We start from the raw sequence: 16,804 nt of genomic DNA, 5'->3' as shown, positions 1-16,804 counted from the left end.
AGATACTCGAAGGAGCACTACTGGCTATGTGTTCACGGTTGGAGGCACAGCAGTAAGCTGGGCTTCAAAGCTGCAGAAAATGGTTTCACTTTCTACCACGGAAGCAGAGTATGTAGCAATGACGGAGGCAAGCAAAGAAATTCTGTGGCTTCACAGATTCTTAGAAGAGCTTGGATTCAAACAAGACAATTGTGTCTTGTACAGTGATAGCCAAAGCGCTATCCATCTTGCAAAGAACTCAGCCTTTCATTCAAGGACAAAGCACATTGAGGTGAGATATCACTTCATACGCACTCTTTTGGAAGAGGGACAACTAAAGCTAGGAAAGGTGCATACAAGTGAAAATCCTGCAGACATGTTTACAAAGGTGGTCAACAAGGAGAAGTTGAGCTTTTGCTCATCTTCAATCGGCATTCAAGGATAAAAAGCCAGAATGGAAAGCAGTCACAGGTTTGGTTTGGAGATCAGTCTCCAAGTGGGAGATTGTTAAGTATGGAGCCTGATTTACCCTTGTAATTTTCTATGGTAAAAGCGCACATTTGTAAGGCCCCCATTATGAGGAGAAGCCATCGTGCGTGAAGGAAAATCACTCACCGGAAACCAAAATTTTCACGGACAAGAATCAGGGGCAACTTTAAAGGCCTCGGGGACGGAGGCCCCCGATATTTTTTTTCGCCGGAATATTCCTTTTCGCCGGAATATTATGGCCGGACGGCGGTCGGAAAGTGGTCGGAAAACAACCGGTCGGTTGGCCGGTGGCCGGTAGTCAATGGCCAATGGCCGATGGTCGGAAGTCAATGGCCGGTGGCCGGTGGTCGGAAGTCAATGGCCGGTGGCCGGTGGTCGAATTCAATGGCCGGTGGCCGAATTCAAAAGCGGACTTGTCTTCTCAAGGGCGGCCACACATGGGCGGATTGGAGGGTCCGATTTGGACTTATTCGCACAAGGGCGGCTACACATGGCTGTCTCTCATAAGAGAGGGCAGCCCTTTTGGCCTATAAAAGGAGGCCATTTCTACACACATTTCATAGTGTGAAGTTGATGCAACAAGGTGAGTGTGAGGTGGTGAGAGTGAAGCAAGGCGGGAGCTCCATTAAGGGTATAATCCCTTTGTAAACTACTTCTTGTTTTGAAGTACCAAAGCCATTGAGTGGCTGCTTTCCCGTGGACGTAGCCCACATTGGGTGAACCACGTATATCGTGTGTACTCTCTCTCTCTCTCTCTCTCTCTCTACACTATAATCTCGTGTATATAAATTTGTCTCTCTCCATTAAGTAATCTACTCAATTATCTATTTAGCTACGTCTTATTTCCTAACATGCATTACAGCACTCCTCAGCACGCCACATAATCCACCAATAACCCTGATAACATTGTACCGCAGACTCTCAACTCCACTTCCTTTGCTCCTGCAAACATTGACCACACTACTCACACCTCACCTCCAACACACCCCTACCATTTTACTCGGTGACTTCAACATCAATGCTAAATACCAAACACATGAATACCTTGCACTTTCTAACCTTCTCTCCACACACAACATGACACAACATATAACCCAGACCACAACAATCTACGATTCAACTTTGGATCACATTTGGACTACAAATTCCTTCACTAACATAACAACAAGCACTAACTTTTCATTCTTGTCAGACCACTCCATTATTTACTTGCTACTCTCACTAAACTCCAAAAATGCATTCCAATCCTCCCCTCCTCCTATATCCTAAAATCACCTCCACAAATCCTTTGATTGGCAGGCTCGTGATCCATCACCTTGTTTAATATAACTTCTTACTTTTCTAAAAACAAAGCATGGAATATTTCAAAAGAATAGAGGAATCATGAAGTTTTGGAAGGTCTCACATAAAGAATTTGGAGGTCAATCATGCACTCTATTTGTATTGCTATATTGGTGTATTGCAACTCAACGAAATAGTAGCCATTACAAAATGGAAACTTTGAGAAGCTTTTTGAAATTCTAAAGGATCAATAGGCTAGAAGGAAATCATGATTTGGGGCCAAAGTTCAAACCCACTTGAAGGGCAGGAAAAAAAATCTCTATGGGCGACCCACCGTGTAGCCTATGGTTTACCTACAAGATATGCAAATCAAGGACCCCTCATTGTGACATGGCGTGTGATGGGCTAAAATTAGTGGGTCCTTTTGTATGTGCGCTCTCTGTGCGCATGCTTGCTTGAAAACCAAGCTAGGCGCGCTGTGTGTGTGTGTGTGTGTGTGTGTGTGTAGAGAGAGAGAGAGAGAGAGAGAGAGAGAGAGAGCGAGCTCTGCTGTATCGTATCTTCGGTCTCTGCTACACCGTAGTCTGCATCTTCCTGCCCTTTTGCAGGCTAGCCCTAGCTTTAATGGATTTTGGGGCTCCCTCCTGTTTCAATCCTGCGTTCCTGCTGCTCATAGTGTCGCGCGGCTGTATCGTGAGAAAGACCTTCACCCCCTTTACTTGACGCCTGCGTTTGCTGTTTTCTTTTTTCTGCGTATCTGTCTCTTTCTGATTCCTTCCTTTTCTGTGGTAAACCTCTCTGGATTTGTTTTGCCACCCTGTTTCTCTCCCTCTTGTTTCTTTTTCTTTGAAAGAGAATCTCTTGCTCTTCTTGTTCTGCGCTTTCAATCCAAGAAGAACGACATGATAGTGCTCGGGGCGCGCAAAGGCAGACCGTTCAAGGAGTCCCTAAAATTGCTGGAAGCTGACATACAGCACGCCAACACCATGTAAGTGAAACTTGTAATTTCAGGTTAGAAACACAATTCTGAATGATTTTTTTGCATGGTCCTTGAGATTGATTTGTGTATCGCCCTCTGGTGAAATTCAATTTTGGGTTTTTGTGGGTCACATGTTATCGTGTTATCATGGTTGGTTATGCTGTGTATACATTGTCTAACTGTGTCTATTATTACCTTTCCTGTTGTTGCCTCCTCGTTACGTTGGGAAGGGTTGACCGCGACTACGCAATTGGGTTAACCAGCTATGAGACAATTCGGGTGCCTTAATTGTCATGAAAGTGACATATTTTATGTTATGTGAGCTTCAGCTACAAAATGCATGAAATGCTTGAGGCAAACATGAAGCCTGTGTGAATCTGTGGTGATTGAAGTCTGTATGGTAGCTGCTTTAATTCGATATGGCTTCTTGCTTTGCGCCATTTGTTGCAAGTCAAGCTTGCAGGGCATAGTTATGCTGGGCGCACATAGTCTTGCCATGTAGCTTCTTTTGACCTGAATGCTCTAGCTTTCACTTTTTTGGTGTCTTGTGTGCTTAGAAGTTCTTTTCATTGCATTGATGTGATCGCATGTCACCAGAGAAGGCAGTTGTCCTGAAAGATAGTGATGGTTTCTTGAAAGATCGAGAGTTAAAGCAAGGATGGACCATTCTGAAAGAGTGCTGCTCGAAGTCACAAAATATAAAGATATCTGTCAGGATTGAATTCACCATCTAAAATATGCACATAAATGGATGACTCACGAGACATTTGTACTTTGAGACCCCCTAAACCTGTAATGTGGTAAATAATGCAAGATCCCATCCCAGTCATGCAACTCTAATCGAGCAAACTCAAGATCACAAAGCACAAGCCATGGCAGGGAGTTAAGGGTAAAGACCCATCTTATCCATGAGGAATGAAACCAGATGTGCATTGTTTTCACTGTGATTTCATGCTTGTCCCCATCATCGAAAGAGAGATTTTGCCCTTAGGCTTCTTTTCTAGCTCTTGGAAGGATGGGAAACAAAGTATTTACACCAGCTTACTGAAGGGTACAATTAGTGTCATAGTCAGAATTCATTTGTAAATTTGTCGTACCTTCTTCTGAGCACTTGTGTGTAAAACATTGAAGCTCATGGACATTGTAAGGTTTGTTTAATTTTGGCCTGTGTGGAGGTTTTAAGGCTGAAATGTGGAAGTTGGCAATGCAGGGCTTTAGGGCTACCAAGGGAGAAGGAAGGAGCATGCCTACAAATGAGGCTGTGTTTTGGTCCATCATTTCTTTTATGCTTTTTTAGCTGGGCGGATTGTGGCTTGATTGGTGCTTTAGGACTTGTGCATGTCCTTATATATAAGGTAAGTATTATGTTGGAATGAAGTGCACTGATTTACTCATATTCCTGCAATTATTTATCATTCATTTCTTGCTTCAAAAACATTCAGGTATTTTTCTCTAATCGGGTCTATAATCTTAACCATGGTGACTCTACAGGTTTTGAAAGACGGGACAACAACAATGTCCATTCATGAGAGAAAAGCCAGCCTACGAGAATTCTATGGTTAGCTATTTCTTTGCTCAAGGTTGTCTTTTGCTGCGTTTTTGGTGCTCCTCATATCTGATTATTGGTGCAGGGTACATCTTACCTTCGTTGCAGGGGTTGGATGGAGGTCTTACAGAGAGGGAGGTGTCGGAGCAAAGGGCTGCATGTGTGGAGAAGTACTTGAAGAAGGGGCGAGAAGATGGGGCTAAGGTGGAATCTGACATTGATGTTGAACGCGAAAAGGAGTGCGGAATATGTCTAGAGACTGTGTCGAAGGTTGTGCTACCGAATTGCTATCATTCGCTGTGCATAAAATGCTACAAGGATTGGTATGACATCCAATAGATTAATCTGCATGTAGTGTGCTGGTTTTGATCTAAGTTTGGCTTAAAGTAATGAAGAGTCCTCTTTTTAAATTTTCTTTGTTTGATATGCTTCAGGCTCTTGCGATCCACATCTTGCCCATTTTGTCGACTTAGTTTGAAGCGGGTGAATTCTCAAGACCTCTGGGTTTTGATGGACTACAGTGACGTCAAAAACGCCAGGAATGTCACGGAGGAAAATCTAAGAAGGCTCTTTGTCTATGTAGATAAATTGCCTCTGTCTGTTTGTAGCAGACCATACGACGTCAAAAGGAAGGGTCCATGTTAACAGTTCGATGGTGGTCAGATTTGAAGGCTTTCTACCGCACTGTTGATATATACATATTGTCATACACATCTGTCGTCTCGTCCACATACATGTGTCCAGACGACTTGCCCGCATACGTGTGCCCAGATACATGGTGTAAGCGACAAACCGCTAACCCTACTTTCTGGTGTCGCCAATTTGTACAGCTTCACAGACAGCATTACCCACAGATATATTTGGCTGTGACACTTTTTTTCTCTCTTTTGGGGGCTGGGGTTGCAAAGTCGGTTGCGGTCGTCTCACACAGGTTTCAAACTTACTTGAAGGAATTGTTTCCTGGCGTTCTTAATAGTGCTTTTTCTTCAATGCTAACAGAGTTTGCAACATTCTTTTTGTCTGTTTTCATAAGTATGGCTGGGAGGTATCATTTTGGATCCATGTATCCGCTAACATGTTCCCCCATCCCACCTTCAAGACCTGCCTTCTTGCAGAGGTGGGTTAAGGTCATTGACATGTAGATCTTGGGATGAGGTCATTATCACTTGTGCTATAGCAGAGACAATTTCCCTCCCTGCATTGCTTGGAAGTGGGTCGTTTGATTGACAAGGAGACAGGTTTGTGGCTGCTTTGTTTTACTGCTTTCCTTTGTACTCGCGATATGATACATGCGTCTCCTAGAAGAGGGAAGTACTCGGAATCCTTATCAAGCTCAGTTAGGAGCCAGAGTAGCATGTCGGTTAATTGCTAACCATATGTGGCAAGTGGACCATACCACCAACCCACACAATGGGTGTCTGCAGAGGTGCCAAGGGTTGTGTTTCGCCTTTGCACGTGGTGTTATGAGATTTCAATTCATACTGGGTCCATCCTCTTGCCATGGAAAGCGAGACTTGCTGATAATTGTGTGGCTATGAAAGATTTCTCTATTGTGTTCCACACCACATACGCAGGTGGATTGAGTGCTTCCAGCCACACTTTTTGAGTAGTTGAACTTGCTTCAATGTATGATAAACCTCCTTACACTAAAGCGTGCCTCAAAACTTTTGACACTCTGCATTGGGCGCACAATGGATTCCTATCGATGGCTTGATGGTGATAAATTCTACACAGGTGTACATGCATCCAGTGGACTTGCTTAATGCTGTACTTCTTGCTAGCATGACGGGAACAGCTCATCTTCTTTTATAATGTAGTCTTGCCGAGCAAAAGGTTCTGTGCAAGGGAGGAGCATGCCTACAGTATGCCATACAATCAATCTTGCTATTTCCCTACCCACTTTGCCTTCTTGTTCCAGCCAGCAACTAGCTTTTATCCCAATGCAGAACCTTTTTATTATTTTGAGGGGGGTGTTGGGAACTTAATTTTGTCATTCCAATGGATGGTAGGCCTATCTGGCCTCTCCACTTCTGGTTTCTCTGAGTGATAACTGCCCATGGTTGCTTAGACTCCAACTTGTCTTTACCTACCTGTTGTGTTGGGGAACCCCACCAATGCCCAAAATTTTTAGCTGGCACACTCTCGTTCCCGCAAGGTCAGCCTCCAAGTTTTTCTGCTTTCAAAGGTTTAAAAGAAGTCTTTAAAGATTACCCCCAATCAGAGTGGAGAACATGATCAAAGAAGAAAGAAACGAATCCTTGCCAAGCTGCCCTAAGTATTTACAGGCACTTTTAGACAAATCCTCACTAGAAACCAGTGGAAGCACTGATCAGTCAAAAAGGCCCCTTAAAGTGTAAACCTATAATTATCATGCACGTGATACACTTGCATATACACAAGGAGCACCCTCGGGTTGAAGTTGTGCTTGCTCTTGAGCTTGAGCTAGTACTTCTTGGCACTTCATTTTGTGCTCCTTAATTCCATGCATATGCTGAAGCAGTGTTAGAAAAAGAACCGGGGTCCTGTGTATTTTAACCGGCTGAAATCTTAAAATCCTGGATAGATTTTGAGCTTGCCTTGAAAGAAACCGGGAAATTTTCACAAGTTTTCGTGTATGTGCCGGCAAAAGCTTCAAATTTTGACATAAAAACCGGGAAAATTTCAAGTTTGCCCTTATTTTCTTCGGTTAGGAAGCAACCCTTAGCCTTATCTATTGTGTTGGGAATGCTCACTAGCCCCCAAACCATTCTCACGAGATCAATCTGCAAGTTTTTATGTCTGCAAAGTTCCCCGATGAAAGTCTTCAAAGATCACCTCCATTTTCCCCAAATCAGAGAACTTGATTAGGGAAACAAGGCATACAGGAATGGCTTTAAATATATGCTTCAATTCAACGTCAAGTAAACCTCACTTGGGCTCTTGCTAGCACTTTTGGAAGCAACCATCACTGGTTGGTGGGCATGCCTAAACCTATGGGATAGTAATACATTAAAACGGATCCTAGCTATACCATCTTGTTTTGATAACCCAATACTAGCTTGCAGTAGAAGGGACGTCCAAGATACTTGATGATATTCCTAGGGTAAATGTCTCTCAGTTGAAATCATTAAGGTAGTATGTCTTAGAGTAGTAGTTTTTTATTAGTGTTGGCAAGCTCTTCTATCTCTATTGTCAAGCTCGCAAATCTTAAGAATTTGAATGGACTTACTATTGATATTGGGGAGCTCTCCCTAATTACGCAGGAATTGGAGGAATGTGGATGTGCAAGCTATGTGAGAAGCTTCCTTCATTCTTTGAGCACCCAATTACTTTCTCGGTTGCCTTTCTTTTTAATGAATAATTCATCTCTCTCTCTCTCTAGATAAATTCCTTAATAAAACAATTCTCTTATTGGTAAAAACAAACGGAATAATAAAGTATAAATTCTTGAAGGAAACAATGCATCTATACCTAACAAGGATACCAAAATCCTCCGCGGTGCACATTTTGGGGAAAGAATAATAATCTCGAAGATGTTTGTGAAATATGATCTCTCCAAGAAGGTCATTGCAATAAATAAAGGAAAAACCAAGGAAACTAACAACAACAAAGCTAGAGGAAACATCAAATAAGGAGCTACAAATGTTGCATGTAATTCTCATGCTTCTCCTCTTTTAAGTCTCCTTGTGAGTCTTCTCTAATAATGATTGCACCCCCTAATAACCAAGAGCTTGAGGTTGTGGCCAGAAGTGAGTGGGGCATCTTGTCATATGTCTCACACTTCTCACAACATACAAAACTACCAACTTATCATTTTATCAATTACATTTATGATAAGTGGTTGGTATGGGAAATCTCTAATGCAATCTCGAATGATATGCTCCATGCATCTATCAAAAAACTTATTTGCAATTTTAAAAGAAAATATTGAAGGTATTGAAGTCTAATCCTTAATGAACTCATTGACGTGATTGATAAAAGCAACGTCTCTATTGTGGCTCATAATTGTCAAGAATATGGCTTGTATCAAGTACAATCTTTCTCTTCTAGTTTGCAAAAATTGGAGTCATATGTACATCTACTAGTCTCTCAAATCAAGAAATTATCACTAATGATGAGATACTCTTTGGCACTCTTGCTTTGTTCACGTTCTTGTTGCTACTTTGCATCATCTTTTCCAAAGATATGGTTTTTAGAGTGCCTAAGCTCTGCAAGTCTCATTATGTTCTCTTCAGCTGTGAAATGCAAATATCCAAGGGACTCTTTTCCGAAGGAAGCCACTTTTTGTGCCTCTTGTATTCATGAGGTGGTTCATGCCGATCTTGTCGGTCCTATTGAGGTGGATTTTCTTGGTGGTTCTAAGTCCTTTTCCATACTTGTTGATGAATTCTCACAAAAGCCATGGGATAATATTTCCTTTCTAAGAAATTAGATACTCTCTCTCACTTTTAAATGGATGAGTCAAGTTGAAAACCAATCCAACTCTACCTTTAGAACCAACAGTGGAGGTGAATTCATACCATTTGATTCACTTCTCTCTTCTAAAGGAATTCATGCGTAAACTCTCTTCCCTACATGAAGGAGATCGCACACACTCCCAATCATCAGCCTCCTTTCCTCCCTATTTTGGTAGTGAATTTTTGACATCATCAATTTATCTACTCTACCGCTCTATCACAAAAGCAATGACTGACATCGTTCTCAAGGAGGTATTTATAGATCATAAATATTTTGTCTCTCATCTTCATCATGTTCATGTTTAATAGGAGGACTTTTGATGCTTAATCCAAAGAGACGTTATGCTCCTTGATCCAAAGGATTTTGCCCCTATGATGGTCAATTTGATGAGACTAGATTGGTCTTGATTTTATTTGAGATTTTTCTTCTCATGATGGTATTGATCCGTTTCCAAATAGATTGTTGAGCCTCTTTTAGCATTTCCACCCCCTTTCACACTACCTGCCTGGCCCTTTTGACTTTTTTTTTTTTGGGTTCATTTTCAACATTTTAATTTTATAACTTTGGGGGGTCATATAGCACTGTTACCCTCCCCAGGCTCATCACTCTAGTAAACTCCCTTTATAATACTTAATCTAAAGGTCAATAGGGACTAAGCCCACTAGAAAGCCCTAGTACATTGCACACAATGTTGCCTAAATCGGATTAAGAACCTAAAGTAACCATTGATTATTAGAAAGGCCTTCCCCATGGTATTAAGAGAAGATCTCTAACTCATAACTTGGTCAAACTAGCTTAGTCAGACTGCTTGATTCTTTAACCTAGACAAGGGATAATGACAGAAAGTTATATAGGATCCAATGTTTAATCTAAGAAAATGTGCGGAATATTGTCCTACCAGTCACATTTAAAGCAGAAAAACATGGATGCAAAAACAAAGACAAGGGGCAATGCTAATGGTCAAGAAACACATGTTTGTGTTGATGATCGTGCTTGATTTGAAGAGTGAATGAGAGAAAGATTCCATGAAGTTCCAAATTCTAACAACAACAACACATTCATGTACACACTAGAAAGCACAAGGAATACCTCTAGGAGACACATCAATGGAAAGAGGCACCAACCTTTATTGAACACAATCAAACAACATAAGGAACCCTAACCTTATTATTTGCACTACCCCTAGAGAGTCAAGGGAACAGGATATTGTAGAAATGGAAGATAACCCCAAAGCTAAACCCCTATCCTCGTCATCATCGAGAAAAACAAAGTCATCATCCGTGAGACCATACGTGCCATCCATGTAATCATGTAAATCTTTTTTATCATTAGAGGCACCAATGTTTATTAAGAAGGTCAATAGACGTCTATAGTCATCTTGGTCAAAAGTGTAGGCTTATGCAATCGGAGAGACACTCTCTACTAAGTATGGATCACTCGTGGTCAAGAGACGTATCAACCATTCTAACTCCTCGAAAATCCTCTCACATGCTAGCGTACCTACCAAATCGCATTCACAAGCAAACACTGGAAATATTATGTGACACACTTGTGAAAAGTAAAGAGGATACCTCACCCAAGGTAGGAGTGGATGACTCTATCGTACTAGCCATACCTGTACACATAGATAGATGATGGTTAGAGTGCAAATATTATAAGGGTCGTGTCCTTGTGCATAGTGTGTTTTTATGATTTTGTGTCATATATAGAACTTGTAAGTTTTAGATTATTGTTTGGTGGCTCTTGCTTCTATCCTTTTTAATCTTGTGTTTGTGAATATAAGGCTTTATATATACATTCCTTAAGATTGGGAGATTGAGAGGTAAGGGAGGAAGGTTAAGAGGGGAGTAAGTGAATGATGAATGTCAGCAACCACTCCCCCCTTCCTTGGGTAGATCATACCTTTTGGAATGATGTCATCACCTTTTGAAACCAATTGTTCCAAGTTGTCTTGGGTGAAGACTTTGACCAATAGTTTTTTACCACCCTAGGCATTTCATCTAGTTGCAAGGGTGGTAAGGTACTCTGTCCCATGATTTTATTTGCAACATTATTGTAGGTGGTGAACTTACAAAGTGAGGTGAAAACTCTTTCTTGTTTATGTGGATATGTACAATGGTAGGTGGAGGTTGTGTCAAAGCTTCTATTTTTGTATATAAACTACATGAAGAGCAAGAAGCTTCATTTGTTTTTTCTATGGTTGAGCTGAGCGAAAGAAGTCTTTCTCACTTGGGAACCCATACTAGCTCCGGATGCGGTATATAGTGTTCTATGATTTTTTCTTTTCCACGATCTTCCATTGGCTTTGTTGTCACAGGATTTGACTCACATGGGCCAGGTGACAGGTGAGAACACAATTTACGTTTTGGCACCCAGATTTGATCATTTCTTTGATAGTAGCATTGGGCTTCCAATAGTCATTTAGGAATCCAATGCTACGTTTTTTTACATTTGTGGGTGCGAGTGGGGCATTTTTTAAAAGGCTCTTGTTTTTTGGCATCAGCCATGGTCACTAAAAAAGCTTTAGGGACCCACTTGTATGTTTTATTCGCTATATTAGGATGCGTCTTGTGTGTCTCAAGCTTTGTTTCAACTACAAAAGTTGAAGCTCTAGAGAGTTGGGCTATAGGGACATATGGTTCAACCTCTTGGACATGCATTGCTTTTGGTTTTATTTCCTCAAGAGGTGATATCTCAAGGACTATGGCCTGAGTGACAGAGCTAAGAGGTTATTTCTACATTGTGACACTCCCTGTCTCCCAATCAATAGTGCATTTGGTCACTATCATCCACATGCATCCTAGGTTTATATGACCTTTCATAGTTCGAACAGGCATGGCCAACAAATCTTGAGCTACAACCCCGTTTTCATAACTGACAAAAGTGTGTCAGATACTAAAAACCATAGTTTTTTTCTTGTTGACACCCTTGATTTGGATAGTACTCACAGATAGGGATGTCTTTCCTTACTGACACCACACCCGATATGATAGCATATTATTCTTAGCACCCGTGTTCAATAAGGCATTATATAGCACTTTTCCATAGGTGCTATTTAGCTCAATAGGGTATTGTAGAGGTGTGTTAGAGTCCAACCAATCATCCTTTGTTTCAACGTGAAGTGCATGTGTGACTCTAAGGTTGGCCTCTCGTTGGCGCCTTATACGTTGTTGTCGCTCCATAGCCTCAACTCGAGCTTGTATCTTTTTGAATTTTGCTTGTGCTTTGGCTGCCCTTTTTTTATGGATGGCATGTAGCTCCTCCTAACTTAAGGGATCATAGTATCTTTTAAAATTTCTCCCATTGAGGAAACTAATGGTTTCAACTACATCAAGAGTCTCCACACGAATGGTACCTTGTAAGGTGATTTCACATACTCTATATGGTCATTTTCCCTCATATTTCAACTTTTTCTTCTTGTTTCGCACTCCATACATATGGACTTTATCACCAACATTGATATTTTTTTACTTTATGAAGGACTACGAGCGGAAGTGCGACGCGAGAGAGAGTGCGAGAAGAAGAGCACGATGATATGGTGAACTCGCTCTGTTGTAATGTGTAGAGCATAGTGAGTTCTTATTAGGTTTTTACAAAAGAATATGTGTACATACCTGGTGGCCCGCCCACTTACCTGGGCGACCACATTGGGCTTTATACCCCAACAACCTCCCACTTAAAGTCCAATGTGGTACTTTAAGTGTGAGAGAAGCTACTATACAAGCTAATATACAAGAGATGTAGAGAAGTGATGTACTACCCTACACCTAACTGCTTGCGAAAATGCGGAAAGCTCTCTGAGGGAAGTCCTTTTGTAAGTAGATCAACAGGATTTTCTGTGGTGTGAACTTTGACAAGCTGAATTTGCTTATCCTCGAGCATTTCCGTGATGAAATGATACTTCACATCCACATGCTTTGTCTTTGAGTGATAAACTGGATTGCGAGCCAATTGTATAGCACTCTGACTATCACAATATAACACAGGCATCTCTTCTTTGATTCCCAAATCTGTTACTAGTCGATTAAGCCAAATTGATTCTTTGCATGCCTGTGATGCTGCAACATATTCAGCCTCTGTAGTAGACTGAGTAACACAATCTTGTAATCTAGAACGCCATGATACTACTCCACTAGCCAATGTAAAGACATACCCTGACGTAGACCTTCAGTTGTCTAAGTCACCTGCATAATCTGAGTCTGTAAAACCCTTTACACTTAGCTCCTGACTCCCATAGCATATACGCATACTCTTTGTAGCTTTCATGTATCTCAATATTCCTTTCACTGCCTCCTAATGTTTCTTGCTTGGGTTTGACATGTATCGACTTACTACTCCCACTGCAAATGCAATGTCTGGGCGAGTAGCAATCATTGCATACATCAAATTACCCACTGCAGATGCATATGGAATCTTATCCATTTCAGCCTCATATGGTGGCAATGGAACACTCAATGCCTTTCCCTTCTCCATATTGAAACGTTGCAAAACCTTGTCAATATACTCTGTTTGAGATAACCAAATCAACTTCTTTGATCTATCTCTCTCAATGCGCATACCAAGTATATAACTTGCGTCACCCATGTCTTTCATGTCAAACGATTTTGCCATCTTTGACTTCAAAGCTGAAATTTCTTCCAAGTGTTGTTGCCAACAATCAACATGTCATCCACATACAAAATAAGGATCAGCCAATTGCCATCCTTAGCCTTCTTTGTATATAGACAATGATCGAACTCACTACGTTTGTAGCCTTGAGAAAGCATAAACTTGTCGAACTTATGGTACCATGCCCTCAGTGATTGTTTTAAGCCATAAAGACTCTTTAACAACTGGCATACCAAATCTTCCTTGCCTTTCTCAACAAACCCTTCTGGCTGTTCCATGTAAATTTCCACATCTAAATCACCATGCAAGAACGCTGTCTTGACATCCATTTGGTGCAACACCAAATCTAATATGGAAACCAATGCAAGAAAGCATCTCAATGTAGTCATCTTGACCACCGGAGAGAAGACTTCATCAAAGTCAATGCCTTGTTCTTGCTTAAAGCCCTTGGCAACAAGCCTTGATTTGTACTTTGGCTGACTATCATGAGTGGTGATCTTATACCTGTAAACCCATTTACAAGGTAGAGCCTTTTTGCCCTGTGGTAATTTAACTAGCTTCCATGTCTGGTTTTTATGCAGAGCTGTCATCTCTGACTGCATGGCCAATTCCCAATTCCCAGAGTCCTTCATTTGCACTGCTTCCTTGTAAAATGAAGGCTCATTGCAATTAGTCAACATGACATAGTTCATAGATGGAACAAACCGATCTGGAGGTTGTGTGATACGTGTAGATTTACCCAAAATAGGTGGCTTAGGCTCAGCCACAACCTGTGGTTCCACTCTATCCTGTCCTTGCTCCTCTTGAGCCCTGACATTTTTTCTTGCACGTGCAGCTCCATCTTCTTGGAAGAAAACTCTTCTAATCTCCTCAACCCTCTCTGGTTTAGAATGATATTTGGCTTCATTAAAGTGAACATCATTGCTGTGGATAACCTTTTTGGATTCAGGATCCCAAAGTCTATACCCCATCTCACCAGAATTACCATAGCCTAGAAAGATGCACTTTCTACTCTTTGGCTCAAGTTTGTTCCTAAATTCCTTTGGAACGTGAGTATATGCCTCACAGCCAAAGACTCTAAGATGCTTGTATGAGGGCACCTTGCCTGACCATACCATCTCCCACTGAATCCTTCTGCAAAACCTTGCTAAGAGATCTATTTATAAGATGAACAGCTGTTGATACAGCTTCAGCCCAAAACCCATTTGGCAGTTGTGCATTAGACAACATACTTCTGACCTTCTCTTGTATGGTCCTATTCATCCTCTCAGCAACACCATTTTGAGGAGGATTGTAAGGAGCGTAAGTTCACGTTTTATACCTTTTGACTCACAAAAGTCCTGAAAGGCCTTTGAAACATACTCTCCACCATTGTCAGTGCGTAAGCATTTAAGCTTCTTGCCACTCTGATTCTCCACAAGAGTCACAAACGTTTTGAAAACACTAAACGCTTCATCCTTGTGCTTGAGAAAGTAAACCCATACTTTCCTCGAGTAATCATCTATAAATGTCATAAAGTAAGAAGCTCCCCCTAGAGATAGGTTAGGCATAGGTCCACACAAATCACTATGAACAAGTGCCAACTGTGTATCTCTTCTACTGCTTCTATGCTTATGTGGTTGCTGTGTTTGCTTACCATACAGACAATGTTCACAGAATTCAAAATCTTAAATGAAAAGCCAGGCAAATAACAAGAACGAGACAAGATTTCCATTCCCTTCTTGGACATATGTCCTAACCGGCTATGCCACAAAGAAACGTTCGGCAGCTCTGTTACATTGATTACATTTTTAGATACATTTGATACATAAATCATGTAAAGTCCTCCAGACTTTACTCCATGTGCTACTGTCATAGAACCCTTGGATATCTTCCTCATGTTTTGTCCAAAAGTGGTGACGTAGCCAGCGTCATCAAGTAAACCTGTGCTGATCAAGCTCTTTGTAATTGCGGGAACATGTCTCACATTTTTCAGCGTGAAAGAAGAGCCATTCTGAAACTTCAATTGAACATCTCCAACACCTAAGATCTCACATATCTGTCCATTGCCTAGCCGAACATGATCTTTAGTGGTCACATAAGAGGTAAACCACTCCTTGTTTGGAGAAACATGAAGTGATGCCCCTGAGTCTATAATCCAGTCACTCAGTGCATGTCCATCAGATGCTGTAAGAAGAGTTGAGTCCATTGTATTCTTCAAGAAGTAGATGTCTCCTGACACTAGACTGTCATCCTCTGCAACAGTGTTTGTCACATTTATTTCTTGAATCTTCACTGAGGATTTGTTCTTCTCACCATGGTCTTCAGCTTTCTCTTTGCCTTTTTCTGCTTTCCATTCTTTGCAGTCTCTTTTCATGTGACCCTTCTTGCCAATGGTATCATTCTATGTCACTCTTGCCTTTAGCCCTGCGGGACTTGCTACGAGACTGATTCCTCTTTCCACCTTTTTACTTTTCTTTGGTCCTTCCCCTTACAACTAAGGCTGTTCCTTTGCCTTTGTCCATTTTCTTTCTGTTGGTTTCTCAGTAAGCAGACTGCCTTCTACACCTGCTATGGTCAAACCATCTGGAGGTGCAGAATTACTCAAAGTTGTGCGAAAAGTGTCCCAATTTTCCGGCAATGTGATCAACAGGAACATAGCTCTAATAGGTTCATCAAACTTAACACCTTGAGCTGACAACTGATTGTAGATGGTGTTGAATTCATTCCGATGATTGGACATAGGTGTCCCTTCTTTCATCTTCAAGTCAATAAGCTTCTTAAGCCAGTATACCTGCTGTGAAGCTGCACTCTGCTTCTCATAAAGATCACTCAGTTTTGTCCATGCTTCATAAGCCGACATCTCGTCTGCTACATTGAAGTAAACACTTTTTGCCAAAGTCAACATAATGATAGAAAGTGCCAATTCATCCATTTCGCTCCATTCATCTTTGTCCATATCTTCTGGTTTTATCCCCTTGAGCTTTATAGGTTTTATCTGCTTCTTTTGTACCAACACGTGCCAAATCTGCCTCTTCCACAATGGGAAATTGGTTCCATCTAGCTTCTTGATATTGTAAAGAGCAGTGTCCTGTGATCCAGCCATAGCTACGCTTCATAGTAGTTTACTTTCCTGGGAAAAATTCGGCAGAGTTTCCCCTATAAACTGACCTCTGAACCAATATCAACCTGTCAAATGAACCAAGAAATCTTCAGATTCTGCAAAAATTTTGGTAGAGTCTCCTTTGTAAAATGGCTCTGGTGTACTAAAAACCAGACCAAAAAACAGCTCAAAAAACCACTGACTCTCTAACACTGTAAGCTGTGGGTAAACCTGTCCTGCACCTGTACTGTCTCTCACTGCCCTGTAAGCATAGACTGCGACAATGCCTCAACAGCAGTAAAGCAAAGATGCAATCCCAACTGTGTAACTCACATCCAATACATCCTAGCTGCCTATCTAAGGGTGCTCGAGGGATCGCTCCAAGACTAGTATCACCGAAAGG

The 16,804-nt window shown here is 41.3% G+C and overlaps 1 protein-coding gene across 2 annotated transcripts; it reads left to right on the top strand.

Annotated features, from left to right (window-relative positions):
* Positions 1-2,158: 2,158 nt before the first annotated feature.
* On the top strand, positions 2,159-5,291 carry LOC147446440 (E3 ubiquitin-protein ligase AIRP2-like). Of its 2 annotated transcripts, XM_086525658.1 has the most exons (5): positions 2,159-2,737; positions 3,939-4,083; positions 4,220-4,286; positions 4,360-4,597; positions 4,709-5,291. In XM_086525658.1, the coding sequence occupies exons 1-5, from the start codon at positions 2,178-2,180 to the stop codon at positions 4,917-4,919; spliced, it is 1,221 nt and encodes a 406-aa protein (XP_086381784.1). In that variant the 5' UTR covers positions 2,159-2,177; the 3' UTR covers positions 4,920-5,291. The 2 variants fall into 2 exon arrangements, with proteins under 2 accessions (XP_086381784.1, XP_086381785.1); XM_086525659.1 differs by lacking the exon at positions 2,159-2,737 and having other exon boundaries at positions 3,947-4,083; positions 4,383-4,597.
* Positions 5,292-16,804: the final 11,513 nt, after the last annotated feature.

The sequence above is a fragment of the Adiantum capillus-veneris genome, chromosome 12 (genome assembly GCF_014529385.1).
Source record: "Adiantum capillus-veneris isolate H3 chromosome 12, ASM1452938v2, whole genome shotgun sequence".
NCBI classification, from domain to species: domain Eukaryota; kingdom Viridiplantae; phylum Streptophyta; class Polypodiopsida; order Polypodiales; family Pteridaceae; genus Adiantum; species Adiantum capillus-veneris.
Note: the sequence above shows the minus strand (reverse complement) of the source record. Positions and strands in the feature narration are given on the sequence as shown.